Genomic DNA, 20342 nt, shown 5'->3' with positions numbered 1-20342 from the left:
ACTCTTGAATCAGTCTATCTGAAAAATATTTGCATGTTGAATCTCTTTCTGCTTAAAACAAGTTTGGTAATTTGATGGAGGCTTCCATCTTTAAATAACATTAAAGTGCAGCTGTGTTGGCTTTTAAATAAAATGTTAGAAATGTGCTGAAATACTGCAATTCTTTTCTCTCTTTAAAAAAGCCATTTTAGTTTTGGAAGGTATATGTTCCAGAGTACAAAATGTACTGTGTAGAGAAGGGACAGTCTGTGTTGCTATCTCCCTGTGTGTTAAGAAACTACAGGTTGAGCATTTGAGATCATGGTTATCCTTAAAAGCTTGAGGCTTTAAAATTAATCTTCTAACCTCACGTTGCTTTTTGTAATTTGCCAAGCATATACTGTCTCTGTCCCTTTTTTTAAAGCCAAAAACCTAGAATTTTGACTTAAAAAATTTGAGATTTTGTGCAGTAACGTAGCACCACCAGACTTGACGTGCTTGTGATAAAATCTTGGTGGTTGACACTACTACCAGGAAATGGGTTTAAATCCCTGTCATTTCTACTTTTTCTTTTCTCATTTTGCTGTGTTATCTTGTGAAGCATAAAATGTTTTGGCATGCTACCTGGTACAGTGCTCCAAGCAGAGAGTGCGCTGGCATCTCCTGCAAAGACAGTGTGGTTGGGCTGCAAAGGATGAGTTCGGAGCTCTGCAATAAGCAAACTGATGCTCTCCCCCTTGGGCTTGCCTGTGTTTGCTAGCATATGGATGCAGTTAGAGTGCTGAAACACCATGTGGGACATAGCTACTCCAAAAGGAAAGAGTTTTTCCTGGTCTAGCTTATCCTATTTTCAGAATGATTTTTGTAAAATTGCCTGTGCATTCAGTTCCTCTTTGAAACTCTCTTCAAATCCTCATCTTGGAGGAAGAGAATTGCAGCCAGAACACTGCACAAGAGGCAGGGCACTAGCACGGGAGATTTTCTGTATCTTCCTCAGTGTGATTCGTCCTGCCTCTCTAATTCCTGCCGAACCCATCCTGCACACACACGCGCAGCTCTGGCTACCATGTGAAGAGCAAGTGAGAGGGGGTGAAATGTTTGCTTGTTTCTCCCTCCAGAGATTTGCTTTAAACCTTCACCTCGAGTACTGGCTCCAAAGCTGCCCTTGGCTGAGCTGCTGGCCATCAGGGTTGAGGGACAGAGATGGGGTTGGGGACAGGCCCTCCCTCCCTCCCTCCCGCCTCCCTCCCCAACAGCTGCAGGCACCAATTGCCAGGGAGCAGCCTGGCCGCGTGGTTTCGTGGCTTTCTTCCTGTTGTTACTAATGTGCCTCCTTGTTTTCGTGATGCTCTGCAGAGGAACAACCAGATGGATTGTCTCCTCTCGGGGTGGGTGCCCAGGCATCTGCACAGCCAGTTGGTATGGTACAGGAGCCCCTGTTTTTTCAGTGACACCAGGGTCTATTGATGGCAGGCTGGGGCTGTGCTGTTGCTGCTGCACAGATGCTTGCTCTTGGCCCACCTTAAAAGGACAAGATATCCCGTGGTTTAGACTGGCCATATATTGTCGAGGATGTCAGCATCTCCGTCACAGCTACCCAGCTGAGCCCGGCGTCCCGCTTCGCCTGCCCTTCGTGCCTGCAGATTCTCCTCAGTCAGAGCTGAGGGGTGCTGTAACTCGGAGTATTTGAAGGGGAGGTCTCTTTTCTTCTCTGTTACTCAGAAATGTTTTCCATCTGGCTCTCCCTAGTGCAATGCATCTAGCTCACCCCTTGGGCTCTAGGACAAGTATCTTGTTCCCTCAGCACAGTACTTGCTTAGGCACACAGATGATGGGACATTTACCTATAGCTTACCCCACGTCCCCTCTAGGGTTTTAAGTCAGGTGGGTTTGTCAGGGCAAAGTGAAAATGAAAAAAAAACAAAACTGAGCAACAAATGCACAAAGCTACATTTTGGCTGTTTCCTCATTTTGCAATCCTTCATCCCCTCTTGCTTGTCTGAGATGGCAGCAGCAGCAGGAGATGAGGTTTTGTCTCCCAGGGCTGTGCTTCCCCAGGATTGCTGGGGGGATCAGACTCAGACAGGTGCATCTCCCCTTCCTCAGCCTGTTGGGCATGGAGACACACACAGTGCGGTGGTCCTTGCTTCAGCTTCCCCCTGCTCCTCTGCTCTCCTGCCTTGTCCTGGGCTCTTTCGGGGCTTGTGGGCAGTAGTTCTGGCAGGCAGGGTGATACCACTTGCCTGACCTGTCCTGCCTTTGCAAGATACTTCTATCCCACCCTCAGGGCCCACTCCCTTCAGTCTCTGGCTCTGCTCTGGACTCCCACCCTCTCCCACACCATGTTCCAAAGCTGTCCCCTTGCCCAGTGGGATGTGAGCCAGCCCTGGCCCAAGGGAGAGATGCAGCAACTGAACTAGGGAAGACTGATTAGCATGGGGAGAGACCACGAGCCGTGTCCCAAGGAGTTTTGCCCTGCTGCAGCCAGTGCCAGCCCAGGGGAGACATGAAGGGACTTTCTCGGGTTGCCACTTCATCTAAGGCAAATAAACTGGAGTTAAAGCCAAGAAACACATCGACTTCCTGGAACTCTGCGAGCCGTCCGCACAGCTGTCCCCACTCCCCAAACACATGCAAAGCAGAGCTTATAAGGACAGACAGTATTGCTTTTGTGTCCCTCCTCAGCCAGTGGGGAGGGTGCAGGGGAGGGGATGTGCTGGGTAAAGCCCAAGGCCTGACTTGTTCCGTGTTCCCCATGAGTTGCTGTGATTCCCAGTGACCGGGGGAAGCCAGGCTCCCTTCCCACTGGCCTCCTAACAGCTGTGCAGCCAGGCAAGGATGAGGATGGAGGGTGTTCGCAGTTGTCAACATGGGAAGGAAAGGAGGGATGTCTGCTTAGAGCCACTTGTTTTCTCCTGTTTCCCTGACTTTATTTTGTTGCCTAAATGTAGTGTTCATGGTCCCAGGTTTGTTAAGCTGCCTTCAAATCTCAGTGTCCTTTTTCCTTGAGCAAGTTCTTGAAGCTGACTGCAGTTTGGTGACATTTGGCTTGTGGGTCTGCAGAGTCTTCCTGGCGTGGAGATACAAGCTAGGAAGGAGCGCTTCCAGTTATCTTGCTCATGAAAAAGCTGTGTAGGCCCTTGGGATATTGCAGTTGGAGGCTGATATTACAAGAGGGCCAGGTACTCACCAACAAGCTGATACGAACAACAGAGATGAGGAGCAGCTTATAGATATGTCTTTGGTCAGGGGGAAGGAGTGTGAAAGTATTAGAAAAGTCTCAAAATTCATCAGCAGCTGCTGATCCTAAATGCAGCCATAGGTTATTGCAGTTCTTGCAATGCTGTGTGTTCTGTGTGGCACTGCCATCCCTGAACGAGGCAGTGCTGGTCAGGAGCTCAGTGCAGGCTCAGCTCAAACTCTGTGAGGTGATTACAAAGTGGGCTGGGCTTTTCTGTTGGGAGCCAGGGGGCCATCAGGTTTCGCTTTCACTCTTGATGCCGGAGCAGCTTTTGCCTGAGTTCTCTTTTCTAGCCTAGCAAGACCTCAGGTTCGTGCATGAGGGCTGTTCTCACAGCACACAGCGCTTGCGAAAGGTGCAAACATGGCTTCCATCTTCAAGTTAGCAAATGGAACTCAGGGCCAAGAAGATGGGCATGAATTCATTTTGTATTAAAGCTGCCTGGTAGCCGTGTGTATTGCTGTAAGCCAGTTGGACCATAAAGGTGGATTTCATCCAGGAAACCCCTGCTTTGCCCCTATGGTGTCTTTTTGTTATACTAGTACAACTTCCTTGTTTTCGGTTTCTTGCACCAATGTAATGCCAGAGTATTGTGGTGATTCACAGTTGTCGTTCACTAAAGGCATTAGCTAAGTTCAAATTCTGGTATGGTTTATGGAGAGAAGCTTCTGGTCACCTGAGGCAAAGTCCTGAAGAGCATTACTGGTCCATAAGTTATCAAAAAGGGGTTTTCAAAAGCTACATAAAAACTAAAGGCACACATGTATCCCATCATGCTTGCAAGGAAATAAAACAGGAGGAGTAAATATGTTTGAATATTTAAAATTTAGCCTAACTGTTAGATGTTAGAGCAACAGCATGCAAAATAGTCTGGAAATACAGGGATCATCTTGTTCCTGTTTAGAGCTTCTTCCCCTGTCCCACTCCCACCAGAAGATCATCCTTAGCTCAGTTTTAAGGCATGGCCATAAGCTTGTGGTTCACATGTTTATTCCATCACTGGGTGTATCTGTCAGTGTACAAGTTAGACATATGGATGTTGTAGACTCACAGGATTATTTCAAGAGGCAAAGTATTAGACCTGCACTAACACAGGTAAAATGATCGTATCACTAATAGCTCAGAGAGTTTCTAGAAAGAGAAGAATCTGTCATCTTTGGTGCTCAGAGAGTACCCTTCAAGAGATGTTACTCCTTTTGGTTGTTGTTTTTGTGTTTGGTTTTGGGTTTTTTTGTAGAAGAAAATGTTACTTTACAGGTGCAAGTTCAGAAGCTTTGGGGTAGCATTCTTAGTTTTTACTGTTAAGTGAAAGAGCGGCCCCCAGATACTCCCATGCCGCTGTCTTTCTTTCTATGCTTGTCTTCCTTTCCCCATGGGCTGCTCTGTACTGGTGCTCCAGCAGTGGGGATGGTGAGGTGACGCTCCCAGTGTAATTTTCTGCTGCTGGGGTGCGGAGTCAGCACCAACACTTCAGTAGCAAGGGCAGAGTTGGTATTAAAAAAGGTCGGTTGGGAAAACATTGTTCGTTTGGTTTTCCTTTGCCTTGAGGCAGTGCTTTGAATAGTGTTAACCCTTTTTTCTTCCCACATGATGCCTTTTCACCCTCTTTCCTTCCTGCCAGCTTTGATGGAAAATTATGTTCAAAAGGTAGTGCGGGTGATAGCGCGCATCTCTTTTGGGGTGGGAGTGACCATTTGCGCTCGGGAGCTTTGCCTTGTGCTCTGGGAGTAAGATCGCTCCTCTGTGTAGAAGCTTAGTAAGAGACCAGTGCATAGAAGCAGTTCAGAGTGCAGCGTAGCGATTCTTAGGTATTATAATCTCAAGGGTAAACAGTAAACTTTGTTTATTCAAATGCGATATCTCTCTTTGAAGTTCTGTTCTTGTCTAAATTTGTATACTAGCAGGTCTGGCCTTCATTTAAATGATCTTGGGGTTTTTTCGTGCCACTTAGGAAAAAAACAGTGGGAAAGCCTTGACTAAGTTAATAGTGTTGCTAAGATGGAAATGATGAAGAACGCTCAGGATTCCTGTTTGGACCTCATGGGAAAAAGTGGTTTGAAATGGGGGGAAATCGTGGTGGTACACATTCCTAAACCTGTCATTTTTTTCCCCTGTTTCTTCTCCCCCACTGTGTTCTGTACTAAATACTACAGTATGTTTAATGAAACCAATAAAAGTATTTGGCCAAGAGTGTTAATCTTTCCCTAGGCCAATTAGTGCATGGCTTCTACTTTTAACATTAATGTGGATTTTTTTTGGAAGGCAGAACAATGAGCAGCTTTGTGCTGTGTACCAGGTTTTCCCCCTTCTTGCCTGTATTGTGCGTTTCTTCCTATCTATTCCAAAGGGAGAGCTCATGTGCAAAGACAGTGGAGCAGTCTGGAACAGAAACTTGTACCAGCTCCCAGGGGCCGGGACGTGCTGCTCTGTGCTTGTGTAGCTGCCTCTCAGTCGCAAGTCAAGTGACTGTGACTCTGAAGACTCATCATTTTTTCTCCTTTCTTCTTCCTTCTCCTGTGGCCTGTGTTCTCCTTTTTGCTTCATCCATGATGCTCTTCACAGAAGGAGAAACAGCTGTAGCTGTTTTAGAGTGGTCTTCAAACAAACAAACAAACAAACAAAACCCAAATAAATACACATAAGCAAAACGGGGGGAGTAACTGTTGATGGGCTCAGCTTTAACATACACAGGAGTCACACTTTATCCCAAAGGAGGAAATAGGTCTAGCAAGTGTCTTCCTGTACAGACTGAATGGGAAGCAACAAGGTTTTTTTTCCTTTTTTTTTTTTTTTTTTTTTTTGTAAGCTCTGCTTTTGCAGTGACCCTCCCATTAGCTGGTTATGTGGGGCATCAGGGGTGGACCTCTGTCAGAAGTAAGAGCTAAAGGCCCCTCAGGGCGCTCTGTGGGATGGAAGTTGCCCCAGTTTCGTGGTTTCAGCCACCTCATCAAGTGGAAGGAATATGTTCCTGCAGAAGAGACAGGTCTCTTGGTGTGGCCATGCAGAGAGGGCTGCATTTATCTGGTTTGGTCCTGTCCCCCCTACCATTTGTCAGCACTCTTGCTTAGTCGCTTGCTCTCTGCTTTCCCTCCTTTTCACACAGGATGAATGTGACACTGGGGGGTTTCTTCAAAGTAGAAGATGAGTTGAATGCTTGTGACCACTTCCCTGTTTCCTAGAGGCTTTGGTCCGATGCTGAATGCAACCTGAGGCTGCACTGTTTCTCAACTTATTTCCTGTTTATCCTTTTTCCTGGAGGTCTTTGTTTTCTTTTGGGGAGAGGGAGGAAGGAGGCTCTATCAGCACAACCTCCAAGCAGGGGCATTTCATGTGAGCTGGGAAGGTTTACAGTCCTGAAGGCGGTATGGCATAGGGCACCTGTGGTGATTGCTGCGCGTCTGATTCCCTGAGTTTCATAGGTGCTGTGGAAAAAAATCCCAACACTTTCCCATCCTCAGTGAGGCAATTTTTAAAGGGAAACAAAACCAAAAAACAAACAACCAACCCAAAGCAAAAAAAAAAAAAAAAGAAAAAACCAGCAGCACAAGGCTGCAAGAGAAATCTCTCAGTATGTTCCTGCCTAAAGGCACTCTGCCACGGGTTTTCCCACAGGAAGGAGTGATTTGGCCCAGCATTCTTATTGTTTCTATATCCTATTGCAAATAGAAAGTTATGCTTCTGAAATTGGTGTGTGCTGCTCATGCAGTTGTCTTTTTTCAGTGGTGCATTTTTGTTCCATGCAAGAAAGTGGAAGATACATAAGTAAATAAAACCATGCAGCAACAGTTCAGTTGCGATCTCTAGACTGCTTTTAAAATTGGAAATTTTTAATGTGCAGAAAATGGTTTTAAGAGCAAGATCCCTGACTGCATATATTCATTTGCCTTTGGAGGAGGATATTTAGATTCAGAAAGGAAAAATAACCTTTGCCTCATAGAAATTATGGAAGGCTGTAATAGTATAATACATTGTTTTCCTCCTGAAAAACAAAAGAGAGCTAGTTGGCAGGTTTTTCTGAAACAGTAGGTAGGGTTTTTTAATGTGCATGTATGCCCGCCTGTTCTGCAGGCTCTTTCTGAGCATTTCCCGTTTTCAGTAACACTAGGAATTTTGACTGTAGTTCTCTGGGAAGCTACTGAGCTGTCTTAAAGTTACCTTGGCAAACACAGGATTCTTCACAGTTACACAATAGATTTTTTCCAGGATGTATCAGTGGTGACATTAATGTTCTAGGTATTGACTGAAAGAGGAATGAATATGTGTATTTTGGAAGGAATTGTGTATTTTGTTTGTTTAGGGTTTTTTTTAAGGACTAAAGCACTTATTTTTTTAACAGAAATACCTCCAAATAGTTTAAACTGGTCCTTGTTTTTGGTAGTGCTAAGCAGATAGAGCAAGCGGTTTTAGATTTAGGCCAGTCTTGAAAATAATTCTGTTGTTTATTCTATTCAAAAGTAAGTCAGCTACCACAGAAGTGATTAAAATAAGATGGTGGCAGGGGGGAAAGAAATAATTATGTTGCTCTTGAATAAGATGGACCTTTTTAAAAAACAAACAAAAAATAACAGTAAAATTGCAACAGTTAAAAACAAAATAAAGACAAACAAATGAAAGGATCCCATAATTAGTAGAGAAAACACTGAAGGATGGGTGCTTGGCCTCACCTTGGAGCAAGAAATCCCTGTGTCACAGGGATCACTAGTATTTTCTTATCAGAAAACTATAAAAGTAATTAGGGAAAAGTTACTTTGAGTTGTTCAAGTTAGTCTGTTTGTCTGGTTTTGAAGATGCAGAGAGAAAGCAGTGTTTGTTAGGAGGTTGATCTTTTCCTGAGCTTTCCGCTGCCTGAGCTTAGTCAGGTCCCAGGTTTTGTGTCTAGACTGCAGTGGCTCACTGTGTCAGATCATCTGTGTGCTGCTCCTTAGAAGGTCGGCATCTGAATGTAGGAAGGTTGAATCCACTGCTTTGTCTGGCATAGTGTGAAATGAGGAACTGCTTGACATGAGGTGGGCCCTTTCTTTTTGCCTGCCTTTTCTTGGGTGCTCTGAATTGTTGGTAGTTGGGATAAAGTGGATATGTATTGTTTTCAAATGCTGTTCAAACAGCATTTGAAGATGTGTTGCATGACTGATTTGTATGTTGTCCTTGGGAATGTCTTTTTTTTGAAAGGAAGAAACCCTCTTAGCTGTGGTTTGAAGGCAGTTGTCTCTGTTCTCTTGATAAAAGCAAAACCTGCATTGAGCTTACTGGATGTGATTTGTAAATCTGAGATGATGAAATGTCCATAGTGTGTTTGTTTTCATAATGAAATAAACATTTTGCTTTTAAGGTTATAAAGGCATATTTCTCTGTTAAAAACATATCAGTAGTTTTCCATATTACAAATAACCTTTTCCAGAGGTTATAGCCATGAGTGCTGTGGGCAGAGAACTCTTGTTTTCTCATGTGTTGATCATTCCCCATCACTTCTAAAAATGATGTTTAACTGCCCTGTCATTCTCCAGAGAGAACAGGCACCCTTCCTTAAACCCCAATGATAGCATGATAAGTTTGTGGTTTCAGAAAAGGGTGTGGAGGAGTTCTGTTGGTACATACAATGGTTACTTATGTCTTCAACTCATGTGGGAACCTTGGGCAGTGGATGTGAGGAATGTGCCAAATGGTCCCAGAAACCTCTGTAGTAATTTCAGCACTGCTAGAAGGAAGAAGGTGGCCACCATGAATTCATGTATTGGAGTAAATGTTAATCTTCTAAGAAGAGAAGAGGGGAGCAGTGCATGTATGAAATTGAATCACCTAAATTCTCTAGGTGCAGAATATTCTTCCCACTTCTTAATCAAATATGACTACTATCAGTGATATGCTAGCTTGTGCTCTGTTCCTCCATTTTTTGCTGGCTTAATACTGTGGACTAAGCTGGTAAGGGTTTCTTTCTTTGCCCAAGTTTTGCCACTGGCAGAAGCAGCAGCATCTCCCAGCCCAGTGCCTGGGCACTCATGAGAGTGGATGCTTGGCTGCACTGGCACCGTTTGTGTGCTTCTGTTATCAGACCTATCTGGTAGTAGTCAGGGGAGCCCTCAAAATAAAGGGCTGTAGTCTTACTTTCCTAAAATGGCTTCCAGAAAAGCTTACTCCCTTTCTGTTTTTTCCTTCTCCCTCACATAGTGCTAGAGGGTGCTGCTGAAGAAGAGGCTGAAGAGCCAGACGCAACTACACATACTACACTAAGTGAGGAGACCAGCAACCAAGAAGAGAGCCACAGTCAATCAGGGGAGAAAGATGAAGGTAACTGGTTCAACTAGCTCTGTGACTCTGTAAATTAGGGCATTGATTAGGAATGTCGAAACATTTCTCACCCATCCATACACCTTACTGTGTGAAGAGTATAAAATACATTGAGCAGAAGCACTGGTGTGTACATTTCTTTTGCCATCCCTACCTTCTATCTGTCTGAAAAGTATAAAATAGGCTGAGCAGAAGCATGGGCACATAAATTCTGAACTACCACTGCAGGCTTCCAAACTAAGATTTTCTTGGCTCACAGTAACTTGGCACCACATAAGTTAGCCTCAAAAAACCACCTGTTTATAATCCTCAAACTTATGTTCCAAAGACAGTATTATGCAGAGATCAAATGTTCACAGATAAACGTGTTCCTCCTTGTTCACCCTCACATACTCTCTGTTACAGTGACTTTCTCACAACACATGTTAAGATTCTGTGCTTTCCACCAGAGGTGACAGAGCAGTAGACTTGCAGGGTGTTCCTGTTTGTTAGGGAGACTTCTTGTGGGGGAAAGGAGTGTTTAGTTTAAAAGCATCTTCCTTTTCAAACTCGTAAAGAGGAAAATGGAAGGAGTTACCTGTGTGTTTGACTTGTCTGTATGTTGAGAAACCAGAGATGAGATTTCAGGTATATTTTGTGTTTGGTATCTGAGATAGGAGCATCCCTGCTACTTACAGCACATGATGGAGAAGTTTGAATCTCGACAGCTTTAGCTGTGACATTAATCATGTATGTAACACATATGCTTCATGGACTAGTATGGCTTGGTAGACCAAAATCACATATGTGCCATCTGTGGCAGTGAAGAGGCAATAGGGGTGATACAGGGTTTTGTTTTGGATTTTTGCTACTTTAGCTTATTGCATATACAGAGCTGGCTTAAACCATGCTTAAAACAGAACCCAGTACCTTACACTGTGTTATTAATGCCTTAATTGTGCAGTCCTGTTTAAAACACGTGCCTGCTTGAATGATTGTGCTTGCCAGAGTGTGCCTTCATCAGTACTGCTCTACTAGTTCATGGTGATCACAAGGTACCACAAATAGTACCATTTCAGAGCAAGAGAGTGTAAAGTAAATCACTCTATAAGCTCCAGATTGAATTAAGGTTGAAAATGAAGAAAATGTGAATGTCCTATGAGGAAAAAAGTACACTTCGTCCTATGCATTCCAATATGAGTAGCTTGTCCTAATGTAAGAATTCAGTTATTATGGCCTGTTGCCTGTGCTCCATGATGATCCACCAGTGTGATGTGAGTTACAGGCAGCTGAAAATACTGTGGGTTTTTTGGGTTTTTTTAAGATGGCCTAGGAACTCCTATGTGTGTTTTTGTTTTTAATTCCAGAGAAGCAGCTGGAAAGCTTAAACAGCTATAAGGTATCACCAAGTTCACCAAACAGTTTGGACAGAGCAGACTTGTCCTCCATTGACGCCATGATGTCAGCAGTGATGAATGTGGGGAAGATTGCTGAAAATGGCGGGAATTCTCAAAATGTCAAATCCCCCTCAAAGTCTCCTGCACCAAATCGGATTGGCAGGAGGAACCAGGTACATAAACCCAAATGCAGGGAGGGCAAAGGGGGGACAAGGAGCTGCATGGAAAGTGGTAAGATGTAATTTATGTTTCTTTGATTGTTTTGCCTTTTTTCCCCTCAGTGTTCTTTTCTTGCCTCTGCCATTGTTCCTTTGTGTATGTTTTCTGGTATCCCTCCAGACCATAGCTTAGAAAACTGGGAATCAGAGTTTGCTTGGATTCACACGTAAAATGTTGGAGCTCTAGCTCCTCCAGTATTATGCAGTGGTTAACTGGTCTAGCAGATGCCCCTAGCAGCAACAAAGTCACCTAAGAATTGCCATTTTGTCCTGCTGCATCCTTTCTCTAGGCTCTTGCATTCACATAATCTCATGAGGTGTGCAGCTGCCCTGCCAAAGATGCAAGTGATTTATGGTTAAAGGTGGTTCTGGAACAAAACATTCATCAGGATGCTCAGTTCATATATGTAGCATAAGGTGCCCTTAACTTTCTTGTTAATAAAAGCCTGAAGAGCTATTGCAGAATGCCTTGTATGAATTTTGCAGAGTAAATATATGCAGCTTTTATCAGGTTTTTTCCATTTACCAGTTGATGGCACCAGCTGATAGCAATATTGATCTAAACAAGTGAAAGGAGAGAGTTGTATCAGTTAAGCTGTGGTTATTTATATCTGTGTTTTCCTCCTGCTGGGTCAAACTCCACCAAAGAAGGTGCTGCAAAATATCAAGAAAACCCCCAAATCCCTGTGGTCATTTGACTTTGGAACTTGAGGTGAAGCGTGGAGACTTTGTAAACGAATCAAGATGCAACAGGGACCAGAAAGGCTGAGAGGCATGACTCATGTGATGTTCCTATAGTAGTTTATTAATAGCTTGCCGAGTAGCTGCCCAGTTGACAGACTTGTCTTGGATTTTTTAGCATGAAAGGAGTTAAAAGCCATTAGCTGTAAATGAACATCCTTAAATGAGGAATGGGCAGTATACAGGAGCTGTGTTTCTGGGATCCTATTGTCTAGCACCTGGCTCTAAGGTTTAGTTACAGTGTTCTCACTTAGGGGCTGCCCTGGTTCCTTGATTTCATCATGTGAAGTGAGGCACTGGAGTCCAGACCAGTGTCAGGGCAGTGCTATTACACAGCTGTCCACCGGTACACCATGTGGTCTGGCTTCAGGGAAGTTTATTAGTGTTGGTGACCTTTATTCCACCTGGTATTTCTGTGGGCATCGAATCAAAGGAAGCTTGAGAGTAAATGTGACAGGATTAAGAGGGATTCTTACGGCATAAAAATAAACAAATATATTGAAAACATAGTAAATAGCCTATTTGTCTTTAGGCTGAAAGATTGTTAAGGCCAGAGGGGCAAATGGCTACATTACTGAGAAAACAAAAGTGAGATATGAACTATTAAGTGGGTATCAATCTTGTTAGCAGGCTCTAATACAGCGAATTTCCACTTTCAGCATAGGAGAATGAAAGCACTGAATTGTTTTAGTGTGTAGCAGTGCAGGGATCTCAGATTCTGGTCAGAATATGCCCCTTATTATAATTTCAAGGATAATAACAGCTGATTTTCTGGGTCTGATTGCTGTTTCCCATGAGTTGGCAGCGAAACATTTTGCCCTGAACCTTTGTCCCAAAGTCTATGGTTCTTTTTATAATGCTGACTTTATCTTGGCTGCCATCTACCCATAGTCTAATAAGCATGTTCTCACATCAACCTGCAATATGTTTTAACTTCTCATTTGCTTTGCTCTTGAAGAAAATAAAAAGTGTGACAGAGGTGTTTTTGGGCTGGAGAAAAACAGACTTAATGCAACAACTCCAAAAGCATTTGCCATCAGTTGAATGCAGAGCAGTTGTGCCAGATTGACTTACTAAAGGGAGAGTAGCTGATAAATGAGCTGCTAATTTTATCTTTCAGGTCAAGAACTGTGTTTTCACCAGCTTGGCTCTGGTGGGGTAGCTGAGTGCTGTGTTTTAAATTGCTGAATGGGGGTACTCTTACAGTAGGGATGCTAATGTTTTTTGCTCTTGATTGGGTCAGTCAACTGATTTGCTTGAGCTGTGTTACGGTATGCAGCATGTAGCCTGTCTAACCACTGGAGAAAGTTTAGGTTTTAGTTAATAATAAACCCCAGATTCAATACTAATCAGCTCTGGCTGAGCTATACTGTGTTTCTGATCTTTGCTTCAAGGTGAACCAGTAATTATCTTCTGTTAATTTGCTGATTTGAAGAGAAGGCAGTCTGGAAAGCAGGTTTTGAAATAATCAAGTGCATCATGTAGAACTGCAGCACTCATTTAAAGAGGAGGGGGACAAAAAAACAGTAGTGGGTTGATAATTTTGCAGAAATAGCCTGGGGATTAAACATAATCTAAACTGTCAGCACATATGCAGGGATTTTCCTCACGGCACAGTGTGTTTGTTCTCTGTCTTGAGCCAACTTTAACAGGGTGCAGTATAATTGGAGCTGAACATTACTCCATGGTCAGCTTGCATACAGTAAAATTAAAGTTATAAGAAGGATGGAATGAATGTTTGTGAATTACACGTTTGTATATAAAAATGGGGGAGGGGCACTGAGATAATGCATTTTAATTTTCTTCGAGTGTTCAGACTTCCTAAGGGGAGCCTTTCTTGCTTTCTTTCTAATGTTTTGCAAGTGCTAGTAGATTAGACCTTGGCCTGTATGGGTGGCCTATAGTGATTACCTTTGGGATGTAGAGGCCTGAAATGTTGTTGGAAAAGCATGTCCAAGCAAAAGAGTGGGAAGAAGTGGGAGAACCTAATACTTTCATTTGAGAACAAAGTCTCAAGACGTATTTACTTCAGGCAGAATGGGAAAATAGCTCTTCGTCCATGTCCACAGGTCACAGAAGTCAATACAAAATTATTATGGCCCTGGTTTTGAAAACAAAATGTAATATAGGGACTCTCTAGAATGGTTCCCCAAATCATGCAGGAGGGGATATTGCTTTAGTGAGACATAAAAAAGAACTTTCTCTAACACTGTGTCAGCATCTTGCCGTCCTAACTTGCCAGAGAATTTGTCACAGAGACTTGGGTTAGTCATTCTCAATGTTCTTTGTGAATGCTTGTGTCTGACAACCTGGAAATAGTTGCTTTTGAATTGATGATTTTTGGGATGTCACCGGGGAAGAGTTGTGTGGAGACAGGAAATGCATAGATACACCCATCAACTTCTAGCTAAAGAGCTGCTGACAATGGGTTCTGCTTTTTGTTTGTTTTCAAGCTTTTACTGATGATACTTAAGATACCCAGCAAAGAACTTCAATAAAAAAAGTCATTTTGGCATAAATATTATGCTTTCCCATTGGTCATGCAGAGATGGTTTTTGTACTGTCTTGTCACTAGAACTGTATATCATTCTCATGGAAAACTGAGGTTTAATTTTCAGTGCCAAATCACCTTCCTTTTAATATACAGGCATTGGTACAGAAGCCATGCCTGGGCTTCCTGATGAGGTTGTGAAAATGCCCTTTGCATCATCCAGTAGCAATCCTTGTGGACAAATTCAGGCAAACAGCTTTGGTTCCTGCAAGAGTGCCATTTCAGCCTTGGCTAGAAGAGAGGTGGCTTTGCTCGGTGTCTCAAGGGCATACTTAAATCAGGTTGAGCTCTCTGGTTGGCTTCATTGTTTGTACTCGTGGTTTGAGCATGGTTACTCCTGCTTCTCACCTGGGCGGAGGATGACGGGTTCATAATGTGTTCTTTTGGAGTCACGTCGCTCCTGCATTGTCACCTCTTTCTTGCTATGATCTCATCAGATCTTGCGAGCTTCAGAAGGGTGGGGCCTGGCTGATGTGCCTGGATGGGATGCTTCCAGCAGAAACACAGGATGCTAAAGGAAATGGTGCTGATGATTCAGTAAATGCCACTCTTCCGTCTGAGTCAGCCATGGAGCAGAACATACAGCCCCTACAAAAGGGCACCAAGATAGTGCTTTGCCATCAAGATGGGGTGGAAAATCAGGAGTTCCAACAACTTGTGCTATTAAAAATCTTTGGGAAGAATAATGATGTTTTTCCATATATTCTGATGATGTTCCAGGAATTACTTTCTGCTCAGCTGAACTCCTGGCAGTTTGAGCTCCTTGCAATTGCCCTCACTTCTGCTACTGCTGTGTATCTGTGTGCTGTTAAAACAGCTGCTGTACTTCTCTGGTAGCCGAAATGGCCCCTGTTTATAAATTCAGAAGTTTCTGAAACTTTCTTGAGGGATCTATCAGATGATAAACGTATAAATGCAAGTTATTCTGTTAGCAGTGGCCTTTTGTACTTGGGAGGGATTCTGTTTTTCCACCCTCATCACTAACAGCTTTCTAGTCCTTTTACATTGATACTCCTGATTGTTTTGTTATCTTTTGTCCACAGGAAACAAAAGAAGAGAAGTCTTCCTATACCTGTCCTCTGTGTGAAAAGATTTGCACTACACAGCACCAGCTAACTATGCACATTCGTCAGGTATGCAGAGTACCAGCTCTTGATTTCTTACTTATGTTAAGAGTGTCTGGTTTGCCAGGGTGCATTTTGCAGTGGTGAAAAACAATTCCATGTGCAAACCAATGAAATGCTTCCATTACAACTTTATTCAGTTGTTTTGCTTTTATTTTAGCCTTCCCTTGCATTTTCTTGAAAAAGCACACCCCGCAAACCTAACCCCAAGGTGGGTAATTTTCCTCCCTTCCTTGCCCAGCATTCCAGCACCCCCCACCCAGTGGCTCAAACAAGGATGTATGTCCTGTTCTGCATAGCTTAAGGTATCCTAAGGATCCGGAAAACCACTTCCATCATGAGGCATAAGTCCTGTTTTATTATCCTGTTTGAGTACAGATCTTTTTACTGGCCATGCAAATTAAGAAGCAGGAAGATACAATTTTTAAATCAACTCAGTGTAGAAGAGCCTCTCAGTCTTTTACAGGATATAGCAGTTTTGGAAGGCAGAATTAATTATTTTTTTTAAATGGATAATGCACGTTTTTGTCAGCTACAGGCCTGTTCTTGCTCCTCCTGAAATATATGCATACTTAATAAGGAGGTTTGCCCTTTTCTCTAGCAGAAGGTTCTGCTTTGGATGCTAAGGTGTGGTTGATGACTGGCTTCACTAGATACTTACTACTTCAGCTTTTTCCTCCTGTAACTGTTACTTAATTGTTTTTTTCTTACTCTCCTGGGGTTTTTTGGGGTTTTTTTTTTGCATGTGAAGAAATCTTCCAGTCTCTGAATGCAAGTAAGAAAGAGTGGTACATATAGCTCAGTAGCTAATGGCCATAATTTGACCTTGTAATGCATTCTTATGCCCATAGAAGTCTGCATGTGCACTCAGGAAGCACTTTAGTTTTGTTTCCTTACTATGCAGTGAGTTTAAAATTAATATCTATCTTTAAAGAGTATTTGGTTTTGAGTGTCTGTCTTCTGCTGTGAAGTTTGTAAGTCCATCCTCTTTCCTTACTGCTCCCACAACCCCAAACCAGTGCACAGCTTAAAGTATCCCAAGGAACCATATGTCTGATGGGTCGTTGCTGAGTCCCTCTGTATCTTCATTTGCTGCAGACCCAGGAGAAATGCTGCATTGCAGGCTGTATGAAACAGCTACTTGTGCTGGTGCATTAAGGGGTTAAAGATGAGGGGGGAGGAGGGGGACTGGAGTTGAGGGGGGAAGTCTGGGAGGAGAGGTACATACAGGGCACACCTTCATATAAGGTACTGTGCCAAGTGGCTCTTTAGAGCTGCTTAATTTAAGATGTTTATAGTTCTTGCTGATATTTTACTGGCACTTCAGAAAGGGCATTCAATGAAAAAAAAAATCATTGCTTTCTCCAGCATAACACTGACACTGGAGGGACAGACCATTCCTGCAGCATCTGTGGAAAGTCGCTGAGCTCAGCGAGCTCCCTTGATCGCCACATGCTGGTGCACTCAGGTGAAAGGCCTTATAAATGTTCAGTATGTGGACAGTCCTTCACCACCAATGGAAACATGCACAGGTGAGTGCTGATCATGTCCCAGGAGTTTGGAAAGGTTTACAGCATGGGGAGCTGGTTTTTTTTGTTGGAGGGACTAGCAAGCTGACTAAAGACACTTGGGCAGGAAATGTGGAGTATCTGTGACCTACAAATATGGCATAACACCCACACACTACAGCTACTAGGATGCTTAAGTAGTGGGAGGAAATCAGAATTCAGAAAGGTCTAGCTTTTTTTAAGTATTACCAAGAGTTGTCATAGCTTTTTTTTTTAGTAATAGGAGTAGTAGAAAAATGGATTTTTCTTAGGGGACAAAAATATATAGCCAAGCTATATAGGAGCTTCTAATTTCGTAGTTTCAGAATCATGGATTCAAGTGGTTGTATTAGAACATCTCTGGTTTTGTTGGTGTTAGATACTTAGGTATCCAAGTGCCATCACAGAGATGCCCTTTGGTATATTTATCTTGTTTTTAAGTACATACATCAATATTTGTTTTTACTATAGACAACTTACTGCACTATAGATCTGGCAAATTCTCTGTAGTCCAAGTTTCCAAATTGTATTTCACGTAGTTTCCTTTGTAGTGATGTAGCAATATGTACAGTTGTCAGCTGAGGAAATAAAATGTTAAAGCACATGGATTTTCCTTCCCCTCTCACATCCCTTGATTCAGTATTCATTTATTTGCATGGGTAGAACATCTCAGAGTTGATTAAGACTTTGTGGATTCCCACATAGCCGTAGCCCCCATATCAAACAGTTTACAACCTACGAAGAAACTGCAAGACAAGTGGTGGAAAATAATACTGCTCACAAGCAGAAAGGCTGGAGTGATGGTTACGGACTGGTTCTGTGTGGAAGGGAAGAGGTCTTGTTGCTCTGATTACTACCAGTAATTTTCTAAGCAGTGTGCTGTAGGTGGAATGAAAGGGTGATTTTGATGACAGTAGGAGAGATAACGTAGCCCTGCACAATGGGAGCAATACCTGCTTGCAGAATTACCTTTTCTTTATAATTTTGTTCATGTTAAACACTTAGGTGAAAAGAGAGGGAATGCAGTTTTGTAATTCCGTATTTTTTTAACTTAAAATTGATTGGAACTGGGGAGAATTGGCAAGATAAATAAAAAATGAGAAGGGAAAACCACAAAGAGATACTGGCCTTGGGCTCTGAATAAGTCACACATCTGACTCATCTGACCAAAGGTGTTGTGAGCCACGTTGTCCAGGTTGGGTCATTATTCTGTGTGACGTGCGTGCGGAAGGCAGGGCCACTGCTGAGTTGCAACTGATGCCACTGTCAGTATCCAAGGGTGACTTCCAGTGGTGGAACTCTAGGATGGTCTGTCACTTGTGTTTGGGCAGCTTGCTGAAGGACTGCTTGTGTGGTTTATTTGGGTTTTTGCTCACTGGGCATCTCCTATGCTCTCCTAGAAGCAGGAAAGGGAGGCTTCCCCTGAAACTTGACTCCAGGCCTATGAGAGACTGATGTAGTCACTTTTGCCTATGCAGGTTTCCCCATATAGCAATTCTTAGCATGCTTCTGTAGCAAATTTATAGCCGGAATTGCCAGGCTCAGTGACTTGCCCAAAAAAAGTACAGATCAGAACCTTCTGAGGAGAAGGTAGTTTGGTTTTAATTTTTTCTCTTAAAAAGATGATGCCTGAAGTTACCAGGATGGAGTGCTGTATTTACCGACTGCACTAAGAAGGACCTAAGTTCATGCAAGGAAAATCTTGATATAAAAAGTTTTTTCCATCTGATAGGTGCCTGTCTGTTCTGTTAAGCTCCATCTTGTGTAGGGCTGCCCTGCAGCAGCAAAAGCTGTTCCTGAGCTTGGTATCTCTGCAACAAGTGACCCCAGACTCATGACAAGCAAAATCCTGAGCACAAAGAAATTTGCTGGTTCTGCTAAAGGAGAGTTGTGGTTGGCAGACTGTGCCTTCTGGTCTTTTTCAGTGAATAAGCTTTTCTTGTTGCTGTAACCGACTGTAATACTGGATCTTGTTGCTGTAGGAAAGCATGAATGTGCAAGTAGGCAAATGAGGATAAATGCAAAGTGAAATCAAATTTTTTATCTGGTGCTGTGGCATACTCACAAGGAAGATTTTTGCCCACCAGTACCTCCTTCTGAAACAGGTATTTCTAGTCTATGATGGTGTGAAGTAAATTTCTTTTTCAGGCATCTCAAACTTAGCTGTAGCATCATGTCCAATGGACTGTCAGTGCTGTGGCTGAATACCTCTCACATCTCATTCAAAACTGTTCCTGCCTCAGGATTCCAGAGCAAGGACCTGTTTGCCAGGTCCTGCCTCATGTGTAACTCCTGCAGGCCATGTCTGTGGTGGTGCCATGTCTGTTCTTCTGTACCAGCTAGATGACAGCACAAATCCATTTTTCTCTACTTTTGTGTGCAGTTCTTTTATTGTTCTCTATTTTTGTGCCATGGTATCCAAGTAGTGACAGATGTATGTCCAAACCAGAAAAAAAAAAATTTCTCATGTGGGCCTGGTAGCCAGCATGGTGGTATCCCTGGACCATTGCACAGCGTGGGGTCAGAGGGAGGAGTTACAGGTTTAGCAGAAACTTGTGATGTGCTGGTAAAGAATCAGTGTAACTTGTAAAGGTCCTGCAGGAGCCTCCCAGGTATTACTGCACTTCCACCACATATGCTTAGTTCACAGGAGAGCAGCGAGAGAGAAGCTGGTCTGCTGGTATCCGAATGGGGGAAAAATGTGTAGGGTTATGCCATGTACATCCTCTCTTCTCTTTCTCCCCCTTTGCCATGTTCTGGCTCTCATTTAGCTGTCTATACTATTTTTAAATCCAGACTTTTAAAAGACCTTTTAGGGGAAAAAGTTCAATGGAATGATTTTGTCCAGGGAAATACTGTGCCATGGGAGTACTGTTCCATCACAGAATGAAGTTTCTGATCCATTTTTTGACCTCAAAACATCCACATCATTAGACATTCAGCTGAGTAGAAGAGGGAAGGAGACAAATTTTGGTTGCTTTTTTGGGTTAGAAAATGATTACCAATGTTGTTACACTCTGAAGTGCCCACCATCTCCATCAAAAGTAATTTTTTTCCACCCTCACTTTACCAAGGGAGAAAAAAACCCCAGAGCTCTTACTTGCTGCTCTTCTGCATTACAGTAAAACTTCTATGCAATAGCCAAACTTTCTGTGGAGTGAGAACACTGTTTCCTGCACATCTCTCCTTTGAGTTAGCGTGGCTGTTGTGCTGGGGTGTTGCATGTACTCTTCACTTGTGAAATCGATGCTGGCCTTCCTGACTCCCACAATACATGCAA

At 43.0% G+C, this 20342-nt stretch overlaps 1 protein-coding gene across 6 annotated transcripts in view; it reads left to right on the top strand.

Annotated features, from left to right (window-relative positions):
* RREB1 (ras responsive element binding protein 1) overlaps positions 1–20342 on the top strand; it is a 122292-nt gene that overhangs the window by 47604 nt on the left and 54346 nt on the right. For all 6 annotated transcript variants that reach the window (XM_048309728.1, XM_048309737.1, XM_048309764.1 and 3 more), the window contains 4 exons: positions 9386–9505; positions 10852–11054; positions 15435–15524; positions 16884–17047. In XM_048309728.1, the coding sequence (XP_048165685.1) occupies positions 9386–9505; positions 10852–11054; positions 15435–15524; positions 16884–17047 (577 nt within the window). The remainder of the gene's footprint in view (positions 1–9385; positions 9506–10851; positions 11055–15434; positions 15525–16883; positions 17048–20342) is intronic.

Source organism: Corvus hawaiiensis, chromosome 1 (genome assembly GCF_020740725.1).
Source record: "Corvus hawaiiensis isolate bCorHaw1 chromosome 1, bCorHaw1.pri.cur, whole genome shotgun sequence".
Lineage (NCBI taxonomy): Eukaryota > Metazoa > Chordata > Aves > Passeriformes > Corvidae > Corvus > Corvus hawaiiensis.
The sequence above is the reverse complement of the archived record's forward strand: the minus strand, read 5'-3'. Positions and strand labels throughout refer to the sequence as shown.